Here is a 26088-nt window from a genome sequence, read left to right as displayed (position 1 = left end):
ATGCCATTCTCCCTACCAGCACTTCCTCAAAAGACAAGGGAAATTCACTGTCCAAAAACTTCATTAACATAGTTAAGTTTGACTGATCATAGCAGAATGCTGACTGCACCTTTACGTAACCCTCTGATATCCCAGAAATACAGAGGCAAGGCCCACAAAAGCTCTGCCCTGCAACCTTAACTCTGCACCCCCCGAGGCTGCAATAGTCACTGGGGATATACTGTGAGTAGGTTGCAGCCAAGGCTGCCCCATAACAAGCAGACCTGAAGAATAATGAACAAAATCTGCCATTGTGCGTTGTGTCCAACAGAACTGTATTCGCTCATTCCCCTGCATGCACTGCCCATCCCTGTGTTACGTGTAGCTGTATTGGATGGTGGAGCGATTAGCTGCAGCACACTGGGTGCCAAAATTCACACTGTCATACGAGGAAAGTATCAATGTGCCACAAGGATGAGGGATCTCGTCTCTGTGCTGAGGTGTGCTGCTTTTTTGAGCAGAGGGCCACAATGGTATATTCTTGGCATGGGGATTTGTAGCAATTTGGTACAGTACATGGCAGGACATCACAGGGCTTGCTAAGGGGTAGGCGAAAGTCATGTCCCAGAGGGAATCCTTAGGTCAAGGGTGAAGGGGCGGTAATTCCTGGAAACTAAGGTAGTTTGTGCAAATTAGGCTAAGTGGTTGAGTGCAGGCCAGGCACAGCTACCTGTTTTTCACTGAGGCCAACCTAAACCTGGCTGTTGCCTTGAGGAAAATACAGGCTAATAGTTTCTCCTTTAGTACTGATGTTCTCTGTCCCCACTGTGGTCCATGTCTTCTGGAAGGACAGCATGCTATGATGTTTGATTCAGGGGTGGATTGGCGCTCAAAGTGGTCAGAGTTAAGGTTGAAGAATGAGCTTCTCTCTCCATTTCCCAATTTTCAGGGGGTTGAGTACAGATGCACTTGACATTCTAGAAGGGTACAAGGTGCTGCCAGTCAACCTTAACTCTGTGTTAACAATGTTGGGGCAATTGATATTATTGCAAGCAGCTCACCTACTTCATTCTTAAATTCAAACGGCAGTCGGTCTAAGCCCACTACAAAACTTTAGTGTGTGGCAGCTGGTTCCATGCAGCCAGCTAGCATGCACCAGGCTAGGGCACTGTACATTCACACCCTGGCTTGCCACGCACTAAGTCACAATACAGACAAGCCCTGAGGTAAGTCAGGAGGTGCCCTCCCTTATACAGGCTAAGACAATGATTTCATCCTCATGCAAACATGGTCATTCACCCCACAATGGACATGGCTTTTCAAGGTAGTTCCACAGCTTGATGTCCGAGGTGCTGTATCCCACAAAAGGCCTTCAAAGAGGAATGGATGATCTCCGCATTAATTCACCAGTCCTGACCCAAATCCTCAACACACCAGACTCCTGTATGCACACTTTGCACTGAGCCTGATTCCACACAAGGACTCCAAAAATCCTCTTACCATATCAGGAAGAGATCTCAACTAAATAATCAGTAATTTCCACACCCAGTTGGTGGATTCATCCCCTGAGGTTTTATGAGGATTTCCTATTGTTGGCACCAGCGAGGCTAGCGTTTGCTACAGATGCCAGCCTGCATGTCTGGAAGCCAAGGGAGTGTGGTCCGACTCGGACAAGATGTATACATTGATCGGAACTAAGGGCAATCAGATGAACCCTCCTTCATACCCAGCAGTCAATATCATGTTCTTAGCATCATCTACAAAACAACTGATGGGGAGAAGGGGGGACAGGTGCACAGGACTGGAGCTATAAGAATGGCAACTGGGATAGCAAACGTATGCAGTCAAGTTGTATGAATGTCAGGGTAGAGATTTTTCTGGTAACATGTTTTGTTTTATGCCTAGAAAGATTAGGCGCTGCTGATCATGATCCTAGCATGCCTATTCTTTACCCCCACCTTCTGCAGTCTCCATAAGGCAATCACGGGGGGAACTGAGTTTTCAGCATCTTTGCTGGCTCTTCAACTTTAGGCCAAACCTACCCCTGAAATGTGAATGAGAGCTGAATGTGCAGGAATCATTAATGTTTGTTTATCTCTTACAGCCAGTTGAGAACAGTTCCCAGGGTGAAGGGTTTCCCCCAGGCTCTGAAGGTTGTGGGCATCCTCCACCACATAGCATGAAGAGAGCAAGGTCTGGTCTTGGGCTTTCTGGTGCAAGCTGTGTTTGATTGCTGTAAAACCATTCCAGTGTGTTGTATCAACCAGGCAAGGTACTAACAAACTTCAACAGGACTTTATTTTTACAGTGGAAACCTCTTTACCAAATGTCCATCACAGGGCACAGTGACATCAGGGGGTAGTTACACAACAGGTGTAGGGGAGGGCATGGGTTACAGTTATAGAGGCTTCACGCTTATTGGTTACAATATTATTTCACACAAGCAGTTATTACATTTTATAAGCATTAGGCACATATTGCAAATAGTTCCTGCTTCTGGGGCTTTCCATTGTTCCCCCCTTCCCCCCCCCCCTCCCCCCCCCCCCGCAGTCATGGGACACAGCCAGTTTGGTTCAGGATTTGGGCCTGTTAGTTACAAGGCAGGCCCAGGTCAACAAACAAAGGCCTAGGCAATTGGGGGGAGAGGGGGTCTTTTCCTCCACAATCCCCCCATTTGATGCCATTCAGGCATCACTAAGACCACCATCACTAAGGCCAATTTTACTAAGGCCAGCTTCTACGGGGTGCATGGGACAGTAATTATTGCTGGACACTGAGGTGGACTGCAAGCTAGCCCATTTAGGAGTATTGGGGTTGGTACTGACACGCTCAAAGGTATTAACGCTAGCGGTACTGACACTGAGGGTGCTTACAGCCTTTGTCTCACCTTCCAGTGTGTGCTGATTTTTTCGAGTTTAGCCACATTGTCTTTGGGCTGGGTGATGGGGAGGAGTAGGGCCTGGGGAAGGGGTCTGAAGCTGTGGGGACTTTAATGGCCAGTGTTTACTGATTTTTTATTTTTATCCAGATATTAGGTGTTATTTTAGGAGCACTGACTATAAATTGGTTAGGCCTACCAGGTGGTGTAATTTTTTTTTTCAAATATCTTGGTGAATTACCCAATTTTATATGCATCCTTTCCATGGATCCGGCAGGATTTGGTATTTGGGAGCCCACATCCCTTTAATTGGTTTATATGCTTGGAAGGAGCACTGTGACTGTTCACACCTTTACGTGTGCCTTTATGGCCACAGATTAGATTGTACTCCCGAGGTGTCTGTAAGGGCAGTGGACCAGGCCTGGTGCTTGAGATTACTTCAAATGGCCATTAGCTGGTTATCTAGGAAATTTTGAACTTTTAAACATGCCAGGTTCCACTGCAATGCCTTCCCAGCACCGGTGACATTTAATATCATTTTTGTTAGCAACTTTTGGGTTATTGAACTAAGGGCGGAAATAACATGCAATTCACCAACTCCAGCCTGAACCTGAGTTAACTGTGTTTTAGTAATAAGATTACAAGATGGTACAGGCTGAATTAGAGGCTACTGATTGGCTAAGATTTAGAAAAATATTACTTTTCCATTCCCACCCTAAGTTCGTTAAGGAGGAGAGGCTGAAGACTATTAAAAGTTTTATCTTCAGGTAGTTTTGGCTAGCCTCTGCAAGCTATTTTTCAAGATTTCATAGTCTCAGTTCACTTAGCTGTCTGACAGCGAGGCAGCAAGGGAGAGGTTACTAGCACAATCACCTTGCTTGCTTGGAGGCTTTATTATGTTCTCAGGGGTAGAGGTTGTTTTCTTAGCAAGATCCAAAGGCACAGTGAGTCTATCAGCGGACAAAGGAGAGGTTATCAGCTCTTTACCTTGTTCTTTACTTCTGCTGTTCAGAAGAAGCAACAACGCCAGAAGGAAAGATAGACTGATCATCAGTCGGAGAGCCATTACAGTGAGAAACATGGGCAGGTAGTCAATTCTTAGCACTTCACAGCGGTGTTGATAATTAACAGGACTTGATAAGGGCGGTTCCTTGCTGATGGACCTCCATGTAGACCCAGTCTCCTGGTTTCAGCGAGTGGCAGAGCTGTTGTATATAAAAGGACCTAACACATTTCATTAGTGCCTGGCAATAATTAAGCATTGTGTTATTTATTAACTGAGTGTCCATCTGAGCCAGGGCCAGCAGGGCACTGCCAGTTGTTGCATCGGGTGCCCTGTTAGAAAGTTATGAGGGCTGAGTTCAGTTTTTCGATTGGGAGTAGCCTTCAAATTTATTAATGCTAATGGGAGGGCATTTGGCCACTTTAAATTTGTTTTAGCACAGACTTTGGCCAGTTTATTTTTCAAAATCCCATTTTGACGTTTTACTGTCCCAGCAGACTGCGGGTGGTGGGGCAGTGGAGATTGTGTTGGATCTGTAAAGCTGCACATAACTTGTTATAATTTGTCCAATAAAATTAGGTTTACAATCACTGTTGCTGCTTACAGGTACGCCAGATCGTGGTACAAAATTCCTAACAAAGCTTCACAACAGCTCCGGCAAACCAAGAAACACTTTTGCCAAAACTGTGGTAAAACCCCGTCCAAGAACCTTCACCATTTTCCTGGCCTTGGCTGCCCTGCTGCAGTCACAACTCTGTTTTTTTTTTATTAAAAAAAAAAAACAATTTCGTAAAGCATTACGTTACCTTAAAGATTAAATGCTAAATACCAAAATCAAACAACACTAGTTTCTTTTGTTTGGCAAAAGTATTTTTTCAGTTTTACAACCCTAAACAACACCAATTTATTTTAAACTTATAGAACAAAGATTGTACACACCACTAGTGTTCTTTAGCAAATTTGACTGACTTTTTTATAGTCAAATGATTTTACTTAAATAACCTTTTGCCTGGATTATTTACAGACATGCCCAAAGGAATGGCTGCAAAGAAACCAAGAATTTTCTTTTCATAACACCTTTTAACATTTGTACATAATTTCACTGCTTAAACAGTAACTACAGAGTTAACTTTTTACTTTCTCTCTCTTAAATTCCTCAAACTGCGGTTGCCTGCTTGTTTGGGCCCGATTCTTTTTTCTTACTGAACTATTTCTTTCCATGGGCACAGGCATTGTTTTACGATCAATTAAGCAAGGAGGGTGGGCCTTTTGACTAACCCCCCTTTATTTATTTATACACACCTATCTACATACACACACTTATTTTTTAGATAATTACAGGTTAAATTTTTCCTCGGTTTAGTTTGAGAGAGGGTTTTACTGCACTTTGGGAAGGGGTTTCACTGGGGTTAGGTGAATTTCAGCTAGTCGGGCAGACTCAATGTGCCCAACCAGGTTGGCATGATCAACCCACAATAAGAGGTGGGGGCCTTGCCAGCAGTTCCTGTTGCAACAAGGAAGGGCTGGGGTCGGTCTCCTCCTTTAGAGTCTCCTTCTGCAAAACTGCCAGGACCTTATTGTGAGCGGGATTAGACACATCCGGATACACACCATTTGGGGTACAGCAGATTATACAATTTAATTTACACAGCAAATTTCTTCCGGGAAGGTCATTAAATAAACTTAGGGACATTCCCTTTTCCAATGGCCCATCTGTTTACAATAATGACATGCGCCATTACTGGATCCCCGGGGAGGTGGACAGTGAGGACCTTGGTTTGGCCTTTCCCCTGTCCTCCGCAATGGGCGGCTATTGTGGGGTTTCTGCATGTCCTGGCACTGTCTGAGGGATACATGTAAGGGCTTTTGATACTTAAGGCGCTTGATGTTTCTTGCCCTTGGGGCCGGTGGGGACTGGGCAGCAGCTCCCTGCCAAGTTTCGTCTGGGCAACCTGCCTCAGCAGCTGCTTCTATAGGCGGTGCTGGAGCAGAGTACATGTATGCAGCAGGAGTGCCCTTCTTTGGCGTGGGAATTTGCTCAGACACCCCTGCCCCCATTATGGACACCTTAGACAACCACAGCCGGGTGGACAGGCATACACAAAGGACTAAACACTAAACACTTAACAAACCGGCTAGTACGGTGGACAAAACATATAACATTTACTGTGTGCCAGCACAAAGCACTTAACAAATCGGCTAGCGCAGTTGACAGAACGTACAACATTTACCGTGTGCCCTTCTTGCATGCCCTCATCCCAACATTCACACCAGAAAGGGTCAGGGAAGAAGAGGCGGTCGCCGCACATCCCCCTTCCAGCAAAGAGCAGTGAGCAAACAGCTGGCAAAAGGAATTTACAAGCTGAATTGTTTTTGTTTTCTTTCTACCTCTCAGGGATAGCTAGTTAGAAAGTCTCGGTTACCTGAGCTGAGTGCATCCCAGTTTCAGTGAACTGCAGAGGGGGTGTGACCCAGCACAAGAAAACAGGAAAATGAGTACAGGGACGTAGCTAACAAACTAGAACTGGCCAGACTAGAAGCAGAAGAAAATGAAAGGAAACATCAGAGACTGCTCCAATTAAAAAAAAAAGGGATGGAGCTGAAAAAAAAAAGAGATGGAGGAAAGAGAAAGAGAAGAGAAAGCCAAAGAGGAGGCCCACAAGAAAGCTATGGAGCTAAAAGAAAAAGAGATGGAGGAGAGAGAAAGAGAGAGGAAGCATGAACTGGAATCAGCACAGGCTAGGCCGGATATACCAGCCAATCCTAGCAACCCCTCTCCAGGTACCACTTCCCATCCCAGAAAATTCCCCACCTACAAGGCAGGTGATGATACTGAGGCCTTCTTAGAAAATTTTGAAAGGGCCTGCCTTGGGTACAGCATCACTACAGACCAGTACATGGTAGAGCTGAGGCCGCAGCTCAGTGGACCCTTAGCAGAGGTGGCGGCTGAAATGCCTAAGGAACACATGAACAGTTATGAACTTTTTAAAAACAAGGCCAGAATCAGAATGGGGCTAACAGCTGAGCATGCCCGTCGGCGGTTCAGAGCCTTAAGGTGGAAACCCGATGTGTCATTTACCCGACATGCCTACCACATTGGGAAAAATTGGGATGCCTGGATATCAGGAGCAAATGTTAAATCTACGGAAGAGTTGCCCTTCCTAATGCAAATGGAGCAGTTTTTAGAGGGTGTTCCTGAGGAAATAGAAAGGTACATCCTAGATGGGAAGCCCAAAACTGTAACCGAGGCGGGGGAGATTGGAGCCAAATGGGTGGAGGTGGCAGAAAAGAAAAAATCTAGTAGCAGTTGGAGCAAATATCAGAAGGGGCAAGCCGAAACAAAACCTTACCACCGGGGACAACCCAAGGCCCCACCCACATCCCAAGGGAAACCCCAGACGCCTTCTCACCCCACCACACCAGTCTTCACCAACCAACATCACCCCGGTGATACCTTAGCAGGGCGATGTTTTAAATGTAATGAACTGGGACATATAAAGGCTCACTGCCCCAAGAACCCCAACCGATTACAGTTCATTACACCACAATCACACCAAAGATCCCCAGACCCAGATGCCTCTCTCATACCCTCGGAGCGAAGGGAAACCTTGAGAGTGAGCGGAAAGAAGGTTATTGCTTGGAGGGACACTGGGGCACAAGTGTCAACTATCCACCAATCCCTAGTGGACCCCAAACTCATCAACCCGGAGGCTCCAGTGACAATTCAGTCCTTCATCTCACAGTCTGTAACCTTGCCTACAGCCAAGTTGCATATCCAGTACAAGGGCTGGTCAGGAATGTGGACTTTTGCAGTCTATGACAATTATCCCATCCCCATGCTGCTGGGGGAAGACTTGGCCAACCATGTGAAGCTAGCCAAGAGGGTGGGAATAATCACCCGCAGCCAGGCTAAGCAAGCTTTCACCCCCATCCCTGTTCCTGAGCCGTCCCCCAGGGCCCCGTCGGTGTTACCAGAGACCCAGACAAAGGTGGTGGAACCGGATCCCCTGCCAACGACTGCAACAGCCATAGTGGATCCAATCCCAGAGACCCAGCCAAAGCCAGTCCCAGAAATGGAACTGGCAACGCAACCAGCACCAGAACCAGTGCCAGCACTGAGTCCAGGCTTGCAAACCCGTCTACAACTCCAATGCCAGAGGGCACTAGCGAGCCTGAACTGGCAGAAGCAGCAGATAACCCTACCCAAGAGGCTCAGCCAGAGCCGGAAATACAACATAGTGCACCAGCGGACAGCGGTTCACAGTCAACGGAAACAGCCCCAGCACCTGCATCACTTCCAGAGGGACCAAGCCCAAGTCTACAGTCCAAGGAGGAACTGATGTCTCCAGCATCAAGGGAACAGTTCCAGCCCGAGCAGGAAGCAGATGACAGCCTTCAGAAAGCTTGGGCGGTGGCACGGAGCACCCCACCGCCTCTCAGCTCTTCTAACCGATCCCGGTTTGTGATAGAACAAGGACTTTTATACAAGGAGACTCTTTCTGGTGGGCTTTGAGGAAGACTGTGTTGCAGCAGTTGCTTTTTGCCTACAGGGCCACATCCCAGTTTAGGGTTTTCACCATTTGAACTTGTGTATGGCCGCGAGGTTAAGGGGCCATTACAGTTGGTGAAGCAGCAATGGGAGGGGTTTACGCCTTCTCCAGGAACTAACATTCTAGACTTTGTAAGCAACCTACAAAGCACCCTCCGACACTCTTTAGCCCTTGCTAAAGAAAACTTAAAGGATGCTCAGGAAGAGCAAAAGGCCTGGTATAATGAACATTCCAGAGAACGGTCCTTCAAAGTAGGAGACCAAGTCATGGTCTTAAAGGCGCTCCAGGCCCATAAAATGGAAGCGTCGTGGGAAGGACCATTCACGGTCCAGGAGCGTCTAGGAGCTGTTAACTATCTCATAGCATCCCCCACCTCCAACCTAAAGCCTAAGGTATACCATGTTAATTCTCTTAAGCCCTTTTATTCCAAAGAATTAAAGATTTCCCAGTTTACAACCCAGGAAACAGATGACGCGGAGTGGCCTGAAGGTGTCTTCTACGAAGGAAAAAGTAATGGTGGCGTGGAAGAGGTGAACCTCTCCGCGACCCTTGGACGTCTGCAGCGGCAGGAAATCAAGGAGCTGTGCACTAGCTTTGCACCAATGTTCTCAGCCACCCCAGGACAGACCGAACGGGCATACCACTCCATTGACACAGGTAATGCTCATCCAATTAGAACCCCACCCTACCGGGAATCACCTCATGCCCAAACTGCTATAAAAAGGGAGATCCAGGACATGCTACAGATGGGTATAATATGCCCCTCTAATAGTGCATGGGCATCTCCAGTGGTTCTAGTTCCCAAAGCAGATGGGGAAATATGCTTTTGCGTGGACTACCATAAGCTAAATGCTGTAACTCGTCCTGACAACTATCCAATGCCACGCACAGATGAGCTATTGGAAAAATTGGGACATGGCCAATTCATCTCTACCTTAGACTTAACCAAGGGGTACTGGCAAGTACCACTAGATGAACCCGCCAAGGAAAGGTCAGCCTTCGTCACCCAGGCAGGGGTGTATGAATTCAATGTACTCCCTTTCGGGCTGCAAAATGTACCCGCCAACTTCCAAAGACTTGTAGATGGTCTCCTAGCAGGTTTGGGAGAATCTGCAGTTGCCTACCTCGATGATGTGGCCGTTTTTTCTGATTCATGGGCAGAACACCTGGAGCACCTGGGAAAAGTCTTCGAGCGCATCAGGCAGGCAGGACTAACTGTTAAGGCTAAAAAGTGTCAAATAGGCCAAAACAGAGTGACTTACCTGGGGCATCAGGTGGGTCAAGAAACTATAAATCCCCTACAGGCCAAAGTGGATGCTATCCAAAAGTGGCCGGTTCCAAAGTCAAAGAAACAGGTCCAATCCTTCTTAGGTTTGGCCTGATATTATAGGCGATTTGTACCACAATACAGCCAAATTGCCACCCCGCTGACAGACCTAACCAGAAAGAAACAGCCAAATGCAGTTCAGTGGACTGATGAGTGTCAAAAGGCCTTTAACCAGCTTAAAGCGACACTCATGTCTGACCCTGTGCTAAGGGCCCCAGACTTTGACAAACCGTTCCTAGTAACCACAGATGCGTCTGAGTGGGGCATGGGAGCAGTTTTAATGCAGGAAGGACTGGATCAAGAATTCCATCCTGTTGTGTTTCTCAGCAAGAAACTGTCTGAGAGGGAAAGCCACTGGTCAATCAGCGAAAAGGAATGCTACGCCATTGTGTACGTGCTGAAAAAGCTACGCCCATACGTTTGGGGATGGCGTTTCCAACTACAAACAGACCATGCTGCGCTACAGTGGCTTCATACCGCCAAGGGGAATAACAAAAAACTTCTTCGGTGGAGTTTAGCTCTGCAAGATTTCGATTTTGAAATACAACACATTTCAGGAGCGTCTAACAAAGTGGCTGATGCACTCTCCTGGGAAAGTTTCCCAGAATCAACTGGTTAAACATTGTTCTTGGAATGTGGAACATATTGTTAGTTTTTATATAATCAGTAGTATGTCTAAAGGTGCATGTGTCTTATTAACTCTGTTTTCTCCTAGAGCTCCAGGAAGAAATCACAGCCAGTGTGGAACCGGCTGTCCAACACTATCTGTGATTTGGGGGGCGTGTCATAACTATAAAGGGAAGGGTAACAGCCCTCCTGTGTACACTACTATAAAATCCCTCCTGGCCAGAGACTCCAAAATCCTTTTACCTGTAAAGGGTTAAGAAGCTCAGGTAACCTGGCTGACACCTGACCCAAAGGACCAATAAGGGGACAAGATACTTTCAAATCTTGGTGGGGGGAAGGCTTTTGTTTATGCTCTTTGTTTTGGGAGTTGTTCGTTCTTGGGACTGAGAGGGACCAGACATCAATCCAGGCTCTCCAAATCTTTCTGAACAAGTCTCTCATATTTCAAATTTGTAAGTAAACAGCCAGGCAAGGCGTGTTAGTTTTTATCTTTGTTTTCTCAACTTGTAAATGTACCTTTTTGCTAGAGTGTTTATCTCTGTTTGCTGTAACTTTGAACCTAAGGCTAGAGGGGATTCCTCTGGGCTCTTTAAGTTTGATTACCCTGTAAATTTATTTTCCCTCCTGATTTTACAGAGATGATTTTACCTTTTTCTTTAATTAAAAGCCTTCTTTTTAAGAACCTGATTGATTTTTCCTTGTTTTTAAGATCCAAGGGGTTTGGATCTGTATTCACCAGGGAATTGGTAGAGTCTCTCAAGGCTACCCAGGGAAGGGAATTAGCTTTGGGAGTGGTGGCAGCGGACCAGATCTAAGCTGGTAGTTAAGCTTAGAAGTTTTCATGCAGGCCCCCACATTTGTACCCTAAAGTTCAAAGTGGGGAAGCAGCCTTGACACGGTCTCTTACCTGGCGCCTGGGATGGGTGTGGAAGCGGTCCGTGGTCCTCCGGTCTGGTGGGGCGACGTGTATCCTGGACGAGCCCCGAAATTGTCATGGAAAAAACCACCCAGGCAATAATTTGACCAGAGACTCAAGCCTAAGGCCCGTTTATTGAACACACACCAATGCATTGGGGGCAGCAGTATTGGAACTGCTCCCCGATGCAAAGCATTACATGAGTATTTAAAGCTTAAAATCACAAATACATCACACACTTGAGTAATATTTGCCCTTATTTGGAATTAACACATGACAAGGGTTAGGGTCTTTTCGGTGCTTTCCAGCATCTTGCTGCAACCTTGCCCAGTATGGGTGCAATTTGAGTTAGGGTCCTTTTCGGTACTTTCCAGGGTCATGCGACCATACCTTTTATGGGGTGCCATTACACAATGTCCATCACAGGGCACAGTAACATCAGGGGGTAGTTACACAACAGGTGTAGGGGAGGGCATGGGTTACAGTTATAGAGGCTTCACGCTTATTGGTTACAATATTATTTCACACAAGCAGTTATTACATTTTATAAGCATTAGGAACATATTGCAAATAGTTCCTGCTTCTGGGGCTTTCCATTGTTCCTCCCTTCCCCCTCCCCCCCTCTGCCCCCGCAGTCATGGGACACAGCCAGTTTGGTTCACGCTTTGGGCCTGTTAGTTACAAGGCAGGCCCAGGTCAACAAACAAAGGCCTAGGCAATTGGGGGGCGGGAGGGGGGTCTTTTCCTCCACAGTAGTCAAGGGTATCCACAATTGCCCTTCCAGTTTAGCTGTTTGCAAACTCTCTTTCAAACTTCTGTTAAACCGTTTGATTTCCCCATTGGCTTGAGGGTAATATAGGGATGACCTTCTGTGTAAAATGTTCCTCTCTGCTAGAAAGGTTTCAAACTCCAGAGAAGTAAATTGACTACCATTATCTGAAACCAGTTCTTTGGGGTTACCTTCCCGGCTAAAAACTGAAGAAAGGAACTTAATTACTGTAGCAGAAGAGATTTGCGTTGTAAACACTACCTCAGGCCATTTACTGAAATAGTCTATTAAAGCGATGGCATAATGACAGTCAATTGGAGCAGTATCAAAGGGTCCTAAAATGTCAATCGCCACTTTTCCCCATGCAGATTCAGGAAGAGGAACAGGCTGTAATGGAGGGGTACATGTCTCTGCTGTCTTATCATGCATTTGGCAAGTGACACAGGATCTTATGAGTGCTTCAGTTTGAGAGTCCATCCCTGGCCACCAATACAGATCCTGTAGTTATTGTTTGGTTCTGACAATTCCTTGATGAGTATTGTGTGCCAGGTGTATGAGTTTTGACTGTAATTCTTCTGGAACAAGTAGCCGGTGTGTACCTCATAGCACACAGCAATCGAGCAAAGAAAGTTCATCCTGAACTCTAAAATAAGGCAGCAAAACTGGGTCAAGGTTTTTAGGGCTACTGGGCCATCTCTTTGTCAGAAATTCCCGTAGTTTTTGTTGAATTGGACACGCTGAACAAGAAGCTTGAAATTGTTCTCTTGTAACTGCAGTAAGAGTGCTTATAATAAGCGCAACTACTACATCCTCATCCTCCGGTGGACCATTTGGTGAAGGCAAAGGCAGGCAAGAAAGGCAATCAGCTACCACATTTTTGTTTCCAGGCTTATATTCCAGTTCGTAATTGAAATAGAGTAGTCTTGCAGACCATCTAGCAATATGATATCCTGCTCTTTCCAGTCCTTTCGTGGTGAGCAAAGTCATCAAAGGGCTGTGGTCTGTGTGCATCTTGAACGTGCGGCCCCACAGGTAAGTTCTCCATTTTTCAGTAGCCCAAACACAAGCAAGAGCTTCTTTTTCGACTGTAGAATATTTTCTTTCAACATTACTTAGTGTCCTTGAAGCAAATGCAACAGTCCTCTCTGTGTTGTCCTCATGAAGTTGTGTGAGGACAGCCCCAAGTCCAAAATCAGAAGCATCAGTAGTTACAATTTTGGACAATGCGGGACTGAATAGTGCAAGTACTGGACTATGTACAATCAAGTCTTTCACCGTTTCAAAACTAGCTTGTGCATCCGTTGTCCACACTAAGGTTGAACTTCTACGTAGTAATTCTTGTAACGATTCAATGACAGAAGCATAATTGGGAATGAATTTTGCATACCAGGAGGTAAGACCCAAGAAGGAACATAAGGTTTGCAAATCTGTTGGAGGAGGAGCCTTTGAAAATGCCAGGATATGATCTGGATCAGGTTTTAGTCCAGCCTGTGAAATTGTATGCCCCAGAAAGGGGAGTTCAGTTTGTCTATATTTGCATTTGGATCTATTGAGCTTGAGGCCTGCTTTGCTGATGCAGTTTAGTACAGACTGCAGGTTATTGTCATGCTCCTCAGTAGTATTTCCAAACACGATAATATCATCGAAATGGCACTGAACTCCATGTTGATTCTTCAGAATGAATGACATTTTTTGGAAGTCACTTGGGGCTGATGCGAGACCATATGGAACACATTTAAAATGAAATAGTCCCTCATGTGTAATAAATGTTGTGAGGTCTCTGCTATCTTCATGCAACATAACCTGGTGGTATGTGCTCTGCAAATCAAGAGTAGAAAACATCTTTGCTCCACAGAGTTCTGCAAATACTTCTTCTATGTGAGGAAGACGATGGCTGTTAATCACAATAGCTTTATTAGGCTCCTTTAAGTCCACACAAAGGCGAATGCCTCCACCCTTCTTCTGCCTCACCACTATAGGTGAAACCCATTCCGAGGAGTTAATCTCTTCAATAATGTCCTTTTGAACAAGTTTTCTAAGTTCCTCTGAAACAGCTTCCCTGACTGAAAATGGTAAGCGCTGTAATTTCTGTCCTAAAGGCATCACATTCTTCCACATTTTAACTTTATGCAGAAACCCATAAGCACAGCCGAGTTTCTCCTCAACCCGGTGTTGGGTCCCAGCCTAAACTGGTGTGTGTACCGCAAGAGTGCTTTGCTGAGGAAGATCATTTAGTCCAATAACTAGCCTGAGATTTAAAGCAGCCAATAAAACTCTGCCAAGGATAGGAGTGCCTTTGTGGACAATGTAGAACTCTGCAGTTACACAGCAATCACCAAAAGTAACTATTGCTGGCAGGCAGCCATATACTGGAATATGGTTTTTCAAATAGCATACCACCTGAAGTTTGGGCTTAGTAAGAGGCACATCTTTAAAGGAATCCAAATAGATGGAATCAGGTAGTATAGATACTGCTGAGCCAGTGTCCAACATTAGCTGAATAGAGTGTGATTTGCCTGAGGGTATGGCAGAAATGTTTACAGTGCACTTTATCTGTTCTGGAATATGTGCAGTAGTGATTTTGTCCACACTCAGCACAGTAACATCTGGTATTGTAACTGCATGGAGAAGGAAGACAGCAAGACTGTCGCCCGAGGGCCTCTGGAGCGGGACTCAGAGTAGTGGGTGGGCCTGAGTCCCCCCCCCCTTTTCCCCCCCTTTGTTTGGTGTGGGGCTGTTGTTTACCCCCCCGAAAGGGGGTGTGAATGGACAAAGGGACACTGTCGGAGGACAAAAAGAAGAACAGGAGTACTTGTGGCACCTTAGAGACTAACAAATTTATTAGAGCATAAGCTTTCGTGGACTACAGCCCACTTCTTTGGATGCATATAGAATGGAACATATATTGAGGAGATATATATACACACATACAGAGAGCATAAACAGGTGAGAGCATAAACAGAGTTGGCATCGGGGTTTGTTACAAGGAAAGAAAGATGTCTTTCATCGGGGTTTGTCATTCTGTGATGCCTATATCAATCATTTCTTCTGTGATGTGCCCCCCATTGTGAAGCTGTCCTGCTCCGACACCCACATCACAGACATTGTTCATTTCACCTGTGCGACAATGCTAGTAACAACTACCATCCTGATTATCCTCGTCTCCTATATATACATCGTGGTCACTATCCTAAGGATCAACTCTGCCAAGGACCAACGCAAAGCCTTCTCCACCTGCGCCTCCCACCTGATGGCCGTCACCATCTTCTACGGAACGGGCTCTTTCATGTATTTACGGCCTAGTTCAAAGTCTTCCATGGATCAGGACAAAATCATCTCAGTCTTTTATACCCTTGTGATCCCCATGCTGAACCCCCTGATCTACAGCCTGAGGAATAAAGAGGTCAAAGAGGCCTTTAGGAGGATAAGAGAGAGGAAGGTTTTTTCTCTGTAAATGTAAAAACTGGGTATGGCTTTAATTCAATAGAGGGAAGAAAAGGCGGGGAATGATTTCTCTGTATTGTTAGCTTGATTTCTGTGAATAATCAATGTGTGCACCTTCCATGAAAAGGAATAAAGGAAGGTAGATTTTCCTAGTTCTTACATCACTAAATGCATCAGGAATAGTTATCAGGGAAGAAATGGGGGACTTTGTCAAGGTTTGTGCAGCTGGCTCTTAGAACACAGAAATATATTAGGAAAACCTGTCAAACAAACAGACTCATGAACCAGCAATGCAAATTGCCTTTTGCTAACTAATAGAAAATAGATGCATTCAACTCACATAGGCAACGTACATTAATTAAATCATGGAATTTGTTTGTTGTTGCAGCTATAAGTGCAATTAAAAAGGAGATGTGATGTAACCACAATAAGAAAGTAGTGAATAGATACAGTACATTGTATTTAGAATGTTTTATATTCATGCTGAAACTGTACTGTTGGTAGATGATGTAACCTGTGCATGAACTTGCTCTGTATACAGCAGGAGAATTCAACATGGCTAGAGAAACACATTCAACCTGACAGCCTTTAGGTATTCTCCTATGCTTAGCTTCTGCAACCTTCTGTCTTATCTATCTATCTACCTACCTACCTAAAAGTTTTATAGTGTTAGCCAATCTCATATACAATATTATCTATAATAGTAGGTATGTTTATACAAGTATGAATTGTATTCATCTTAAGATCTTCCAAAATTATTTTTACTTATGTTATGCTATTAAACCAAGAGGCGATGTGAACTATTGTAATCTCAGAGAACAAGGACAAGACAAATAATTTTGCTAACGCCTCACTAACATATGCTTTATAACAAGTTTTTACTGGTAGAGGATGCTTCGAAGGTTTTGCCAACTTCTCAAATATAATGGTCAAAACAGAGATAATAAACTAGTTATACATGTTGTCCTGTTTACTTTCCAGTCTGTGCCAGCCCAGCAAAAACATTCAAAAACATGTCAAAGATAAGAGATAAAAAACCCCTCAACTCTAGTGTAGATAGAGGCAGAGTGAAGCTCAGATTTTAAGGCAGTCTGACCTCTGCATTGTTACCATCCAGATGGGTTGGTAATATATGTAGTCTTCCTTTCTCTGTTATGCTGCATTTATCTGTTACTAAGAATCTTTTATTCATAAAAGTTGATTAAGCCTAGCCATTTGGCATTATTGAATTCAGTCGAACCTGTAACATGTGGTAATGATTTAGGGCTGGACCCAGTGTGCCTTAAAAGCCAAATGGACAACTCTCACTGATTTCACTGGTGCAAATCAAGACTTTAAAGGGGGTGAGGCGAGGGAATTCTCTGAGCTTGTCCATTTTCCAAATGATTTTTATTTACCCATCTTGCACAAATATCTGAAGAGCTAAATTCAGCTTGGGCCAGTAAATGCAGCAAAATGACATTTCCTCTCTCGGTAACATGACATTACATGTCCCATTTTGGGGTGGTATCTGTGCCATTAATAGTTCCTCTGTTTATACCTTGGAAACTATTCAAAGTGATGCTTTAAAATGTCATGTGATGGGAAGATGGATACACTTCAATGCTGATCTGTCCCTTAGGTAAGATCCATTTTGATACTGATAGCTATGGTTTCCATGTACTTGTCTGGCAAATTTCATCCACTGAAGGATCTCCAAGGATGTCACAGGAGTCTTATGAACATTATTTTCCCCACTGCTTTATCACAGTTGCCTCTGCGGTGAGGCCGTTCTGGGCTAATGCAATGTAGCCAACGTGAAACATGTCAAGAGTTAAAGGTCTAGCTGCCTCTTTGAACCCTCTTTGGCCAAATCCATGGAGGACTGTTGCAAAGCCTTCTCCACCTGCATCTTCCACTTGGTGGCCATCACAGTGTTCTTTGGAACTGGCTATTCCATGTATTCACAATATTTTGTGCACTCCCTCACGTGTTTGGGCTCTTGCCTTAACCTAAGAGTGGGAGAATTCGGGGATTTCTTCCCAGGACAGGCAATCAGCTCCTGTGTATCTACAGTGCCTTCTCATCGGGTCCATCTGGGCATGGGGCCTGCAAGTCTTCCCTTCAGGAGCTGTGATGAGTAATTAACACAGTGACCAGCTTTCTTAAAAAGAACCCCAAAACCTGTGTTTCATCTTAACAACAAAAACACAGCACAGCATGGGAGCAAAAGGATTTTCTGACAGTAAACCAGTCTAGGTGCACGAGTGTCTCACCTAAGGCTTAAGAACCCCTGGGGAGATCAGGAAGGCCCTTCTGCCGGGCCCATGGCTATGTCAGCCGGAGCCTCACAAACAGCACCTGACAACTGCCCCACCCTCACTAGAGATTTGCTTTTTAACTGTTTCATATCCGTTCATTCCATTCCTACCTGTATAAGGGCTGTTCTGCACTGAAAACTGTCAGTATAGCTACGTCTCTCTGGAGTGTGAAAAATCCACACACACCCTCTGAGAGACGTAGCTATGCCAACATAACCCCATGGCATACACAGTGCTAGGTCCATGGAAGAATCCTTCTGTCAACCTAGCTACAGCCTCTCGGGAAGGCGGATTAACTACACAGATGGGAGTACCCCTCCTATCCCTGTCATGAGCATCTACACTGAAGTGCTACAGATGCAGCACCCTGTGCGGTGGTAATATTTTAAGTATAGACACACCATAAGTTTGGGCTGGAGGCAAGGATTTGGGCACCATTTCTTAGTCCTGTTGCAATGTGAAGGATGGGAGGGTTGATCCATAACTATGTATGGCTACTGTATATGACATAGAAAGTGAGATTAAATACAGTCTAGTTACACTGAGTTCTTGGGATGATGTAATAGATACATTGATTAAGCTGGACCATTAGGAAACTAGCATGAAGGCAACAAAATATCTCTAGTAGAAGTAACCTTCTGGTAAACATGGTAAAAGTCATTAGCTGCTTCCTATTAATTTCTTTGGCTGATCTCTGATTCTTGTTTTTTATGAAGGGGAAAATAGCATTTCTTGGGGTAAATAACACTGCTTTATTCACTTTCTCCATATCGTTAATGATTTTATTGACCTCGATCATATTCCCCCATAGTTGTCTCTTTTCCGAACTGAACTGTCCCAGTCCTTTTAAGCTTTCCTCATATGGAAGCTGTTCCATAATCTGATCATTGTTGTCACCCTTCCCTGTATCTTTTCCACTGCTAATATATATTTTTGAGATGGGCAGACCAAAACTGCATGCAGTATTCTAGATGTGAGTGTACCATGGATTTATATAATGGCCTTATGATATTTACTGTCTTATTATTTATCCTTTTCCTAATGGTTCTTATCATTCTGTTAGCTTTTTGACTGCTACTGCAGCTAGACTGGATGTTTTCAGAGAACTGTTCACAATGACTCCAAGATCTCTCTCATGAGTGGTAACAGCTAATCTAGACCCCATCATTTTGTGTGGCTAGTTGTATGACTCCTCAGTCTGGGACAGTTCCTCAGATCCGTTACCTAAAAAGAATGGTTCAGGTGTGGGAATCTCCCTCATATCCTCTGCAGTCAAGACCAATGCAAAGAATTCATTTAGCTTCTCTGCAATGGCCTTGTCTTCTTTGAGGGCTCCTTTAGCACCTCGATCATCTAGTGGCCCCTGTCCACCCCCCCGCCCATTCTTTGTCAGGCTTCCTGCTTCTGATGTACCTAAAAAAAATGCTGTTAGTTTTGGAGTCTTTTGCTAGTTGCTCTTCGAATTATTTTTTCACCTGCCTAATTAGACTTTTACACTTGACTTGCCAGATTTTATGCTCTAGGTGTATAATATATTATATTTTATATATTAAAAAAAAAGAAATGAAAAGGTTGAACCAAAACGTTTTTCCTTATTGAAATGATACATTTTTACCTTCTCAAAAAACCAGTTTCAACATTATTAAAATGAAATGTGTAGACATTATCAGAATGAAACTTCTTCATGGTCCCAAAGTGAAATTGTTCCGAATTGTGGTTTTTGTGGGAAATGTCAGAATAGTGGCTCTCTGTTACAATTTGGAATGAAAGGTGGGAATTTTCTGAGGAAGAGGGATAGCGGTTTCTGACCAGGTCTATGTCTAACACAGCTCTACCAATGTTTATGGAGTGCTTGGCTGACAGGATGTTGAATGGGGGTATATGCCATTGCCTCCGATGGCTATATTCCTTGCCTGCTGCTCAGCCAGCACGGGGGGGGGGGGGGGGGGGCGGGGGGAAGTTGCCGTTATTGACTCTGATTCTCTCCTGCCTTGCTTCTTGTGCTATCGTTTATACCTGATCACAGTGACTACTAAAGTGGGGATCAACTACCTCAAATACTCACTCAAATACCTAATTCTGGGGGAAAATAACACGGAATCGGAATGATTTCAGCCTGTCTTCACCTCATGAAGAAGAGCTTCAAATATATAAAGTCCTTCAGAGAGAAATTATTTTAAAAAGCCAACTAAATAAAGTGGATTGAATATAGAAAAACCAGTGGCTAGGGAAGCGGACAATCTGGGCATCCTAGAAGTCAGGGAAGTCTCAGATCCTGGGGATGCAGGAAATTCTCCAGTCCATCAGCACAGCAAGCAGGCAGCCTGGGCAACTGGCTGTCCAGGAAGATGGGGATCCCAGGGACCAGGTAGGCTGGGGAGCCTGAGAGCTTGGAGGAACAGGGCTGCTTGCCCACCCACTCATCAGCCAGCAAGCATGCACATGGCCTGGTAGGAAACCAGGCAAGAAGACTAGGCTTCCCATGGTGCATTTTAATTCAGTCTGTAAATGTGTGGCCTCCTCCCGAATGTCTCTTTGTGGCTTTGAGGCAGCCCTGCAAGTGGCCCCTCGTCTCAGTTTCCCTTTTGGGTAACTCCAAGCTCTTCATTTCAGGCTCTTACTCAAACAGTAATCATCCTGGGGGCCAGTTCCCCAGGCTGTCTGCCAGGTGTGCTGCCGGGGGGTGGGTGTGGGGGTGATTGCCTGAATACCCAGCATCTGGGATCTCCCTGACTTCCAGGGAAGTACTCCATATCATCCCTGTGCATACAGTCCTTGTTCTCCCCATACCCCAGTGTCCTCCATCACAGCTTAGCTCCTTAGCTGTCCTCTTCCTTCCCTGTGCCAGAACAGTCCCCTCCCCTCCCACCGTCCAACCCTTCCTTCTCAGGTGCAACCCCCCACTTCCTAGTGGGCACTCCCACATCCTTGCCAGGGAGCATCCCTCACTCCCCTGGCCCTTCTCACTGTCCATTAGGGTCCAGCTGTTCTGCAAGGAGACGTCAGGACATAAGCCTCTCTGCTGCTCCACCTTCCTTCGGCCCTCTCTGGACATTGGCTGCACTTCTCTGGGTTGGAGCCAAAAGGCATCTCCCTCTTATGTTGCTCCTGCCTTCTTTCTCACCATGCAAGGCCCAGTGACAGTGGTAACAGCAGCAAGATCTCACTTTTCCCTCATCACTAGAGCCAGTTGGGAATTTTCCATTGGGATGATCTTCTGGTAGAACATACCTTTCTCACAAAATTTTAGGGAGGAAATTTTTATTTTTGCTGATTTTTTTTTCCATTGGAGAAGTCGAAAGGACAGGACTCAGCTACCTTCTTGGAAAGTCCGTGCCAATCTCATATTCTACCAACAGAGAGGAAATGAAATTGGGAAGAGCCTTCTAGGCGGGTGGCCAGTCAGCCAAAAAAATCCATTTTGGTTTTCCCAAAATGGAATTTTTCAGAATTTCCCCCCCACAAAGTATTTTGAGATTTTAACTTTTTGTCCTGAGTTAGGATGATTATTTGTTTTGAAATCTCAACATTTTCCATAGGACAGAAATTCCATTTTCAGGCCAGCTCCTCTCGCTTCTGTTTATTATTAAATGATGAAACTCATCCTCTTAGTTAGATTCAGCGAGGAATAATTTTCTGGTATATTGTCTTCCTCAAGGCGTCCTTCACCTCCTTGTTCCTCAGGCTGTAGATCAGGGGGTTCAACATGGGGATCACAAGGGTATAGAACATGGACACCACTTTGTCGTACTCTGATGAGTTGCTGGATGTGGGTCGTAAGTACATAAAGAACAGAGCCCCATACAGTATGGACACAGCCATCAGGTGGGAGGTGCAGGTGGAGAAGGCTTTGCGTCTGCCCTCGTTGGAGCGGATCCGCAAGATGGCCACCATGATAGAAACATAGGAAATGAGGATGACCAGGATAGTACTTAGTGCAGCTACAGCAGCAAAGAGGAAATGCACTGTGTCACCCACGCGAGTGTCAGAGCAGGAGAGTTTCTGGAGTGGGGGGATGTCACAGAAAAAGTGATCAATGATATTGGGGCCACAGAAGGACAGGCTGAACAAAGAGCCTGTATGCACAATGGCATTAATGGAGGCATAAATGTATGATGCCACTACTAACTGGACACAGACTTTCCTGGACATAATGAGCGTGTACATCAGCGGCTTGCATATAGTTATGAAGCGATCATATGCCATCACAGCCAGAAGTAAACCCTCAGAGTTCACAGAGAAGGAGTGGAAAAAAAATTGCGTGGCACACCCAGCAAAGGAAATGACTTTACTCTCTGCTAAGAAGTTCACCAGTGCCTTAGGGGCAATAATGGAAGAGTAAGTGAGGTCTACAAGGGACAAGTTGCTGAGGAAAAAATACATGGGGGTGTGTAGCCGCGTCTCGATCCTGATCAAAGAGATCATGCTGAGATTCCCCGCTAGGCTCATGCTGTAGATAAGCAAAAACATCCCAAAGAGGACAGCTTGCAGCGATCGACTGCCTTTGAATCCGAGAAGGATGAACATGGACACTCCAGTATGATTGCCATGCGCCATATATTCCAGGTGCGATCGATGCTGTTGGGTAGAAGAAAGAAACACAGCCAAGGTAAAGCGTATGATTCAAGATGAACTGCATGGGGCTGAGAGGTGGATACCACCATTGTGAAATACAGTAGAAAGCCAAGATACAAAAGCCACGTTATGCTGGTCCGGCTGTGTGACATTTGCAAACTTAAACTCATGTCATGTGAGTCTGTATAATTGCCAAGATTTTTACTCCTTTTAAAGAAAAGAGATTATAAAATAAAATAGAAAGATCGCTTCAGAATTTTCAAAGTCTGCATCCCTGGCATTGGCAAATATAGCTTCATGGTATTATATGGCTAGGCATCATTTGAAAGGAAGTAGAGACACTAGGAAGGATCCGGAGAGGAGTGACAAAGGTGATCAAAGGGATGGAATGCGAGCAAAGGCTGAAGGAACTGGGTATGTTTAGTTTGGAAAAGAGGAGATTAAGGAGGGACATGATAGCCATCTTCAACTACTTGAAACACTGCCATAAAAAAATTGGAGAAAAGTTTTTCTCTCTTGCCACAGAGGGCAGGACAAGTAGCAGTGGGTTCAAACTACAGCACAGCCGATTTAGATTAAACCCCAGGAAAAGCTTCCTAACTGTCAGAACACTTGGGCAATGGAACAGACCTGCCAAGGGAGGTTGTGGAAGGTCCTTCACTGGAGGTTTTCAAAAGGAAGCTGGATAGCCATCGATCTTGGGTGGGTCAGACACAACAAACACTGCATCTTGGCTGGGGGTTAGACTAGAACATGACCCATGTGGTCCCTTCTAACCCTATGGTTCTATGATTCTCTGAACTCTGCAACAACCTGATATAGAGCAGAAAGGTGGATGAGGTGTTTGAAAACCAGCCTTATATTACAGCACTAGCACCCTTCCATAATTAAATCATCAGTTAGGAACCAGGATATATTTATGACAAGTCAGCCAAAACCTCACTTTTGGAATAAAGTCCCAGAGTAAATTCAACAAAGACAATTCTTTTGGAGATAACCAAGTTAATATTCACAAAGGGGGTGTTCACATAACTAAAGGAGGTATGAATGAACTGCAGAGTTCAACAAAGGGAGGCTGTAGTTAAACCATGGTTGAAAGAAGCCCTCACACCCGTTCTGGCCCCTGGCACTAGCATGGAACTGGCATAACTCAGCGAGGAATCAGAAGCAACACAAGTGGGTTTGGCAAAGATCACCATTCAAGAGAAAACCAGTCTACTGAACAGTGATACGACTAAAACATCTCTCTCTCTCTCCTCTCTCTCACGTTCACTATGGCAATATCACCCTCCCACCTCACCTGTTTTTGGCCCTGTAGCGCAAGCCACACAAGGCAGAATCAATTGACCTGGCCTCTAAGACTCTCTGCCACGGGTTATTTTTCCTTTCTGCAGTGTAGACATACTTTGAAGCTCTGTTAATCTCGCTCGTGTACCCAGAGTGCGTGGAAACAGTGCTTTCTTTCTCAGAAGATATTTTGAAAGCAGAAACATTAAGCAGCTTCATAGTGAATACACACCCGATAGCCACCTAGAACTCCACAATGAGATGCCCCAGTAGCAGGGAGTGTTGGTCAGACAGAGTCCAGGGAGACGGTTACTTGGAATCCAAGTGGGTCCAAATGTGCTTGTTCTTCCACTTCAAGCTAATGAGAAAATCTGAAATATACACGAGCTTTTTATTTTCGTTCCGTTATCTCTGTGTATCCACCCTGAACCCTAACAGAGACTAGTGCGTTGGGGGAAGCCAGTGCTGCCCGTTCTGTACAGAACGTTCTTTCTACAGAGAGACACCATCTCTCTCTAGGGCTGCCAATCTAGAATATTTCACTAGCAGAAAACCTGCTCAAAGAAGTTTAAAATGAAAACATTTGTTGTTCAAAAGCATGAACTGCATTTACAAAAAAAAAAAAAAAAAATCCCTTGCAACTTGATTCCTGGCAAACAAGGGGTATTTTTATCTTACCTTTTCCTTTTTTTTTTTTCATTTGAGGAGCGTATACAATAACTTAGTTCACTGAAGCACATTGGGCCAGATCCTTAGTTGGTATAAATCATCACAGCTCTATTGCGGTCGATGGTGCTATGAGAATCGACAACAGCTGAGGGTCTCTAGCCCCATATATGACACTCCCCCCCAAAAAAATCACATGCCGCATTCAGGGTAGTTTAGGCTTTTTATCCCATTTTACTGCACATAATACAATGAGAGATAATCAAGACAACATTTTGGTGGTAAAAGAGTCACCATTTTCAGAAGAGAAAAAACAACCACCCTGTTTCTCAGTGAAAAGAATGGATCTGGGTGTATTTACCAGGTAGCTGAAGAAAATAAAACATTTTGTTTACTCACATTAGTCTTTGTCCTGTAATATTAAAGCTGCCTGTTGCAAGAGAGACATCTCTCTTTCTCTGAGTCAAAAAGTGTAATTAGAGGCAGGGCGTATTTATTTGGTCTGCAGGCATTTGGAGACAGAATCCCTTAGAGCTGTCAATCTCACGTCTGGCACAAAGGGCATCATTAAAATGCCCTTTAGGTCACATGGGAGCAATAGATAGTGGGATGCCAATCTGTCGGCTTCTAACTTTGTTCAAGTTTTTTGAAGCGTTGATGCTGCTCTCCATCCCTTTCCCCTGTTTTATGCATTCCATAAATCTGAACCTCCCCCTAGCAATAATTACTTCCAGTCAGGAGTAAATGTGGAAAAGTTTATTGAAAATGCATTTTCTGTTACAGTTATTTAATTATTTTGTAGTTGCAGAGAAAATTAGAATTGAGTCATTCCTAACACTGGTTTTTTGAGAGCCCAGAGATAGAAATTTATAAGCAGTTTCCAGATAGAATGCAATGGATTGGGATTAAGATGCTTTTTTCTTTTCTTCAGAGATGTCTAAAAACCTGGGATTGGAGTGGCAAAAAATGGCTGAAGATCAGGGTAAGGGGCACTGGCAGACTCAAGGGTTCAGAAAGGGCTGAAATAGCATAGAGTGATGCATAGAGTAATGGGATGAAGGGCATGGCTGGGGCATATCTCACCCTATATAAGCGATAATGCGTGTGTCTCTCTAGTAGTGATGATGAAATGGAATTAAAAAATACCAGGATGAGCATGTCATGACAGGGACTAACGACTTGTGATTCTACTATGGAAAATCATTCCTCATTTATCTACTATAATTCTTTCATTTTGTTGACAAAAGAGTGAATATGGGGGGAACCATCTGACATAGTATACTTGGACTTTCTTTGACAAAGCCCCTCACATGAGGCTATTAAGGAAGTTAGGTAGTCATGGAATATGAGGCAAAATGCTGCCATAAATGAGAAACAGGTTACGCCACAGAAAACAAGTGCCCAGATCCTCAGAGATGTCTAGACCCCTAACATCCGTTGATTTCAACGAAGTTAGGAGTCTACCTACCTTTGAGCATCTGGGCCAAAGAGTAGAATAAACAGTCAAATATTTATTAATGATCTGGTACGGGGAGCGAGCAGTGAGGTGGCAACATTTGCAGATGGCATGGAATTGTTTTGGTGAGTCCAGGCTGGGAAATGAGAGTGAAAACTTCAGAGGGACCTAGCTGAAAGTTGTGGGAATGGGCAGCTCAGTGGCAGGTGAAGTTAATTGTTGACAAAGAATTTGAACAGCTCACGCAAAATTCTGTGTTCTAAGGTCAGTAACTGCCAGTGAAACATTCTCTGGTGTTACTGTGAAGAGCT

General features: G+C 44.6%; 2 protein-coding genes across 2 annotated transcripts; one reads left to right on the top strand and one right to left on the bottom strand.

Annotated features, from left to right (window-relative positions):
• Window positions 1-785: 785 nt before the first annotated feature.
• On the top strand, window positions 786-9836 carry LOC135982954 (uncharacterized). The gene is made up of 2 exons (XM_065591895.1): window positions 786-2251; window positions 4467-9836. Exon 2 carries the CDS (start codon window positions 6476-6478, stop codon window positions 8198-8200), a length of 1725 nt encoding a protein of 574 aa, XP_065447967.1. The 5' UTR covers window positions 786-2251; window positions 4467-6475; the 3' UTR covers window positions 8201-9836.
• An 11364-nt stretch (window positions 9837-21200) lies between these two features.
• Window positions 21201-24092, bottom strand: LOC103307257 (olfactory receptor 5AP2-like). Its single transcript, XM_008177844.3, has one exon. It carries the CDS (start codon window positions 22348-22350, stop codon window positions 21412-21414), a length of 939 nt encoding a protein of 312 aa, XP_008176066.2. The 5' UTR covers window positions 22351-24092; the 3' UTR covers window positions 21201-21411.
• Window positions 24093-26088: the final 1996 nt, after the last annotated feature.

The sequence above is a fragment of the Chrysemys picta genome, chromosome 4 (genome assembly GCF_011386835.1).
Source record: "Chrysemys picta bellii isolate R12L10 chromosome 4, ASM1138683v2, whole genome shotgun sequence".
Taxonomy (NCBI): domain Eukaryota; kingdom Metazoa; phylum Chordata; order Testudines; family Emydidae; genus Chrysemys; species Chrysemys picta.
The sequence above is the reverse complement of the archived record's forward strand: the minus strand, read 5'-3'. Positions and strand labels throughout refer to the sequence as shown.